At 37.2% G+C, this 5,987-nt stretch overlaps 1 protein-coding gene across 1 annotated transcript; it reads right to left on the reverse strand.

The window, feature by feature from the left end:
• Nucleotides 1-4,073: 4,073 nt before the first annotated feature.
• GPR146 (G protein-coupled receptor 146) lies at nt 4,074-5,119 on the reverse strand. Its single transcript, XM_008943418.1, has one exon. The coding sequence runs from the start codon at nt 5,076-5,078 to the stop codon at nt 4,074-4,076; it is 1,005 nt and encodes a 334-aa protein (XP_008941666.1). The 5' UTR covers nt 5,079-5,119.
• Between the last annotated feature and the right edge of the window lie 868 nt (nt 5,120-5,987).

The following is a 5,987-nucleotide window of genomic DNA, read 5'->3' on the forward strand; positions in this document are numbered from 1 at the left end:
ATATTATGGTGTTCTGGGAACCAAGAGAATTCCTGCAGGGAGCTGATTTCCGAGATCTCCTTTGTGGCAGCACAAAGGAGGGGAAGTGGCAAGGACATGGCTGATAGATGCATTAATCACCAGCCTTGTCTTTCTGCCCTGCCATGTTATGCTGTCCTGCTAGCTGCAGGATTTTTTGGTGCTGAAACAAGTTGGGGAGTGTGTGTGTCTTTTTGCTTTTATTCCCAGCTAACTTCTTGCTGATGAATCATGTGATTTTAATGCCCTCAGAATTGTTGCCTGGAAGGTCCGATAACTTAACGTGTCTGATTTGACACCCAAGTCCTGTAATTTCATATATTTTTGATTCAGTGAAGCAACACAGGTTTAACCACGTCTACAAAAGGTTTTTGTCAAGAAAGCCAGCAAAAAAAAATCTACAAAAGGTTTTTTTTGTCAAGAAAGCCAGCAAAAAAAAATCACACGTCTTACTGACCAGATACACTTTAACACTTTTTATTGAGAATTTATTATGAGTCAATAGTTCCTTTTTGAAGCTCTGCACAAAGTCCATTTCTATATCACTTGGACATAATGTTGGTGGCCATATCTCTTTATTTAAATAGAACCAGAAATTTTCTAGTGATTGATCACTTTCTTTCATTAACTGAAATTATGTCTTCAGAGATCAACTCTTATCAGTTTCTCACATAGAAGCTGTTGAAACTGGGACTTCTACTAGATTAGTCAGGCAGGACCTGTCTTGAGCTATCTATGTTAATTCAAGCAAAAGAAGAGCACAATATTTTTGTTACTTCATTGATTTGACTTAATTGGTGATTTAGCAAGAGGGCTATAAGCCATAGATCAACTCAAATATTAAGTTTAATTTTGTGAGAAAATAACACTTCATAATGGCACTTAGCAAGTGCTTACTTTCTAGTGTACAATATATACATACAGAAACATACAGTACACCTTGCTGTTCAGAGGTTTACATTTAAATGACACACTTTAAGAAATAATTTAATAAATTCTTTGCAAATTCATTTTACATCAGTAGGCTGATTTTTTTTTTTATCTTGCATATATACAGTATTTTATTCATATTTATTTAAATGCAAAATAAGCCCCTATTTACAGTCATCACAAACCTTCAGGTATTTGAAACGGAAAGGCCCCGTTCTTAAGAACTTGCTGTATTAAAGATTTGTCCAGAAGAATTATTCTGTATTTATGATACCATGTATCTCCTGAAGTATTTTACTTTACTTGCTTGTCCACTGTTCTTTATATAATTATTGCAAAGTTCTTGCTTTTTGGAATACTACTTTTGGAGAGATGCCATATGAGGGTGCTGCAGTTAGGTTCAGAATTTCCTTAAGAGAACAGCAGCCTGGCAGCTCCATGGCAGTTTCTCTGAGGCAACTGATATATATCAAATTAAAAAAAGTTGAGTGGATATCAATCTTGTTCATTAGATTATGGAAGGTATTTCTCTGTCAGATTGCCATCACTCATAGTATATTATCAAGGATACACACAAACATACTTAAATCTGCTGCAGTAAAAATGACTAGGAAAAGAAAATAAAAATTGAGATTTCAAGGCTAAATGATATAAAACCTTCTTTATCTCTGAATAGCAGCTCCCATTTCACTACATAAATCCATTTGTAATGTCAAATCATTGAATAAGATTAGGGTCATCACAGTGGAGTCAGTCTAATGAAGTAAATGTGAGTGGTTAATGGTACCAAGTATACAAGACCAAGCATGGATGGGAACAGAGAGGCAACAGGAAAATTAAATAAATAGTGCAGAGAAGTAAAAAAAACACCAAGCGAAGATGATAAAGAGCAATGATAGGAGCCATGGTCTGAACTCAGGAATTAACATGGTCAGAAAGAAACAGAAATAAGTGCAACAGCCCTGTTGGAGACAGAAAGCATGATGTCTTAGAGATGTATATATAGAAATAGGGGAGCAACATGGGACTTAAAATTGCACTTAATGCTGCCTGTTCAGCCACACTGTTCTGGCAGCATCCCAGTTCTGGAAGCTTCTATTCACACCAGATAAGCCAGTTCCTTCCTGCTGGAATTTTTCCTGCATAATGGGATAGAATTTCTTTTAAGAGACTTTACATGAGAGATTTAATGTGGTGCATGAGGAAACCTAATTCAGATGGGAAAAAGAGGAGCCCGTTTGCTTGGCAGTTGTAAGGAAAGATTTCTTTCTTAAGCACTTCTGTGTGGAAGTGAGCTTGAATGCTCAAGATGTTCAAGGGTTAAACAAAAAATCAGTAAAATATGAAAAGCTATTAAAAAAGTAAAGATTGATGAAGAGTCTTCCACCAGGATGTTGATAAATTAGACGTGCTTGTGTATGAAGAATATAAGGAAAGGTGAGTATGAGAAGAAATTATTTGAATAGTGTTGAAGGGTAGGGAAAAGATCATAGAATCCTTTAGGTTGGAAGAGACATCCAAGATCTGGAAAGAGGGTTCCTCACCTGCTTCCCACTTAGAATTTAAGCATATCTCTGTGTGCTGACAAATTAGGACAGTGATCAGATGAGATTGTGCTATAAGCAATGGAAAAGTTTCTGCATTTGCTCTGTATTTTTTCTATACCAGAGGCCTGAAAAACCACCTTCTTTGAATAAAGTCATGTGGCATTTGAGTTGTGTTGTGACAGATAAGCAATTAAATGATTCTGCTGTGTTTCGGGGTGAGTGACAAGGATGTCTTGCTGCTCCCAAACCAGTGGGAGAGTATGTTTAACTTCAGCCCTTCTCTGTCATCAGTGATGGAACAACAGCATAGGAATGGGTAGTTCTTGGGTCAATGTTTTGTAGTTTGCTGTTGTGGGTACCTGTTAATTTGCTTCCTGCAGCACGTTTGTGTTTCTTAGGTATTTCATGCACTTGAAAATTTGGCAGTGTGGATTGGATTTCTTCATCTGCACTGTGAAATGCAGAAACTACCCTTTTACTGGGTATTCAAGAATCACACAGGGAGGCACTTCATTTCTGAGAGGTCAGCAAAAAGCTGATGCTGATTGGGAGTCCACTATATTACTCCCATTTTAAAATCTTGTAGGTATTGAGGGATTTTGTGTGGTTTCCAAACCTCCAGTGATGCCCTGGATTAAAGAGATTTTAATTTATTTGTTGCAAACATGTTCCTTGAAAATACAGAATGTTAATCATAAACATCTTTATTTTTAAGATAATTACTCTTATTACATGAACATATGTGGACCATAACACTTAGCCAGACAATCTTTACCAGTTTTGATTTAACTTTGTAAACCACTGTGTCCTTCATTTCAATACATGGAACAAATCTCTCTCCGTTCCCTTAGAATTAGTTAATAAATACTTATGAATTCTTGAAATGTTCTAGGATGCAAACAAAGCATTGGAAAAATAAACCATTTTCTTGTTAATTGTTATATTTAGAAAAAAAAAATCAATTTACCATAAACATGAAAACTTAGGTTAGTTTGTGCGAGGAAAATCATTTCTGAAAATGGTAGATTAGGCTTCTTTTAGAGGGATTCAGTGATAGAGAAAGAAATAATTTAATTTACAATGAGCATTTACTATTTGGTATAATTGGATAATATGATCTTTAGTAAAGATCATCTATATCATCTTCATTGGAAAATGCTATTTACTTCATCAAGGATAGCACTATTACTTCTTTGTACAGAAAAATTAGGGCATTTTTTCTATACAAGATACAAGGTGCTGTGTCTTCAGCCAAACTTGATAAACTGCTTGGTGATTTCTTCAGACAGGAAAATTAGAGCAACGAAGACAGAGTTTATGCTTTGTTACCAACTCAGTGCACTGGAAGTATTAGATGTCACAGGTATTACAGCACATAGGCCAGTCTCACAAGAGTTCAGCAAAAATTAACTACTTCAAAATTAAGACTGTTTCATTCAACTGGAACGGAAAGCTCCTTCTAGCCTCTTGGTTGGGACTGTCACATTAATGACACCAAGTGCCAAGGCAGCAATGTCACATCCCAGTACTGGTACACCAAGTACTGCAGGAACAGAGCACCAGAGAGGGTTTTCATACCTACGTCATAACCTGCTGTACTACTGTGCGTTCGTGAGAACACCCTTGATTCCCACAGTGTATCTTTTTAAGCAAACGTCGTAATTTGTTGGGAAAGTTTTTGTTAATGTATCTGTAGAGCAGAGGCATTACAAAGCTGCTTGAGAAAGCCAAGAACTTTGATAAAATCTTGGTAAAATGTAATATTCGACCAAAATTTTCATCTGCAATTCTTCCTCGCGCATTGGTGAATGTGCTTACCAAGAGAAGAACGTAATAGGGTGTCCATAACGTGAACTGTGTACAGACTGTGGCAATCAAAAGCCTGTGCACTGATGGATCTAGTCGTCCAGTGTCTTGATCCAGTGGTGTGGCCTCCTGGCGTATTCTCAAGATCAGTATCAGTGCGTACAGTACGGCGACCGCCGGCACGACGTACCCGATAAAGACCATGATGGCATCTGCTGCCTCCTTGTTCTGCATCTTGGAACATTCAATTATTTTAGTGGATACGTGATTGCAGACGTAGAACAGGAGAGATGAGAAGCTTGTGAGCATGGCACCACCCCATATGAATCCACAGACGTGTTTGGTGTTGTACACGCTCGACATGTAAGTTCTAGGTAGAGCACGTTCAATGTAGTAGTCCAGACTGAGCAACGTAGTAGAGTACATGGTAACTAAAGAGGAGACGTTGAATAAAATCAGTAATGTAATATACACTTCGTTGTTAGAATTCCAGATGGCCCATTTTGTATTGGCAAGACCCAGGAGGTACATCGGTGCCAGGGCGTTGATGATGAGACCAGCAATGGCAATGTTGACAAAGTAAACATCTGGCATAGTCATAGTAGCCTTGTTATAGAGATTAACCAGGACCAGCAAGCCATTGTAACACAGGCCGATTGGGAAACATATAATGAGGTAGAGTAGGGAAAAGATGGAAAGCACAAGGTGGAAGTCATGGCAGAGGTGCTGGTCCTCACTGCTCTCGGTGCTGTTGTTTAAGGTTTCACAGCTCCACATAGTGATTTCAGCTTCTGTATCTTCTCGGCTGGTTACCAGCTTTTCTGTAGAGAGAGAAGTAGTATTGTTGAAACACTGGAAGTGAAATGCAATGTCATATGGAGAAAACATTTTGAAGATAGAGATCATACACTACACATAACTGATCAGTTTCAGGTCAGTGACTGAAATGCGTTTGATCTTGTTAGCCTAGAAGAAATCTGTGGCTCAAAATTTCATGAGACTAGTAACTGTTCAGAAATTTTAATTTAAATGAAGTTAGTGGCAAATGAGTCGATACAGGACACTCAACAGAAGTAAATCATAAACTGTGTGTCTTTTAAAATAAGCACCGATGCAATACAAGTGAAGATTAGCACAATGGGTTTTTAAATTATAAAACAATACTTTTTATATAGCTAATAATATATAAAGGTAGTTGCTGAAGAATTGAAGAATGTAAGCTGAAGCACAAATCTTAGAAATAAGATGGAATAGAATAGAGTTTTCTAAGGTGTTAAATAAGCTTTCTCTTGAAAATACACTTTCATAGGAGGCATATCCAAGGCAGTATGGTGGATGTTTACTGGATCACTGATAAAATTGACAAAGACGTAGATGAAATTGGGAAATGAAGTGAAGGATTTTTTTAATAAGTCAGTTTGTATACAGACTTGCAACCTATAACCATTTCGTTCTGAAAAAAACAATGGACCTCTGTAGTCTAGGGAACCTAATATCAGGGCAGCCTGACTTTCCAAGGCAAGAAGTAGCTATCATTTCCTCTCAAAATACCTTGAATTCTTTAAAAAGTATGCTAGTTATCAGTAGTTGTTGCTCAGCTATCTTGGCTTTATTATCCGTAAAGAGATAACACTTTAACTTCAAAGCAATCATGAAAAGTCTTTTTCCAAAATGCAGAAGTAAGAA

Source organism: Merops nubicus, unplaced genomic scaffold, assembly GCF_000691845.1.
Source record: "Merops nubicus isolate BGI_N331 unplaced genomic scaffold, ASM69184v1 scaffold11087, whole genome shotgun sequence".
Lineage (NCBI taxonomy): Eukaryota > Metazoa > Chordata > Aves > Coraciiformes > Meropidae > Merops > Merops nubicus.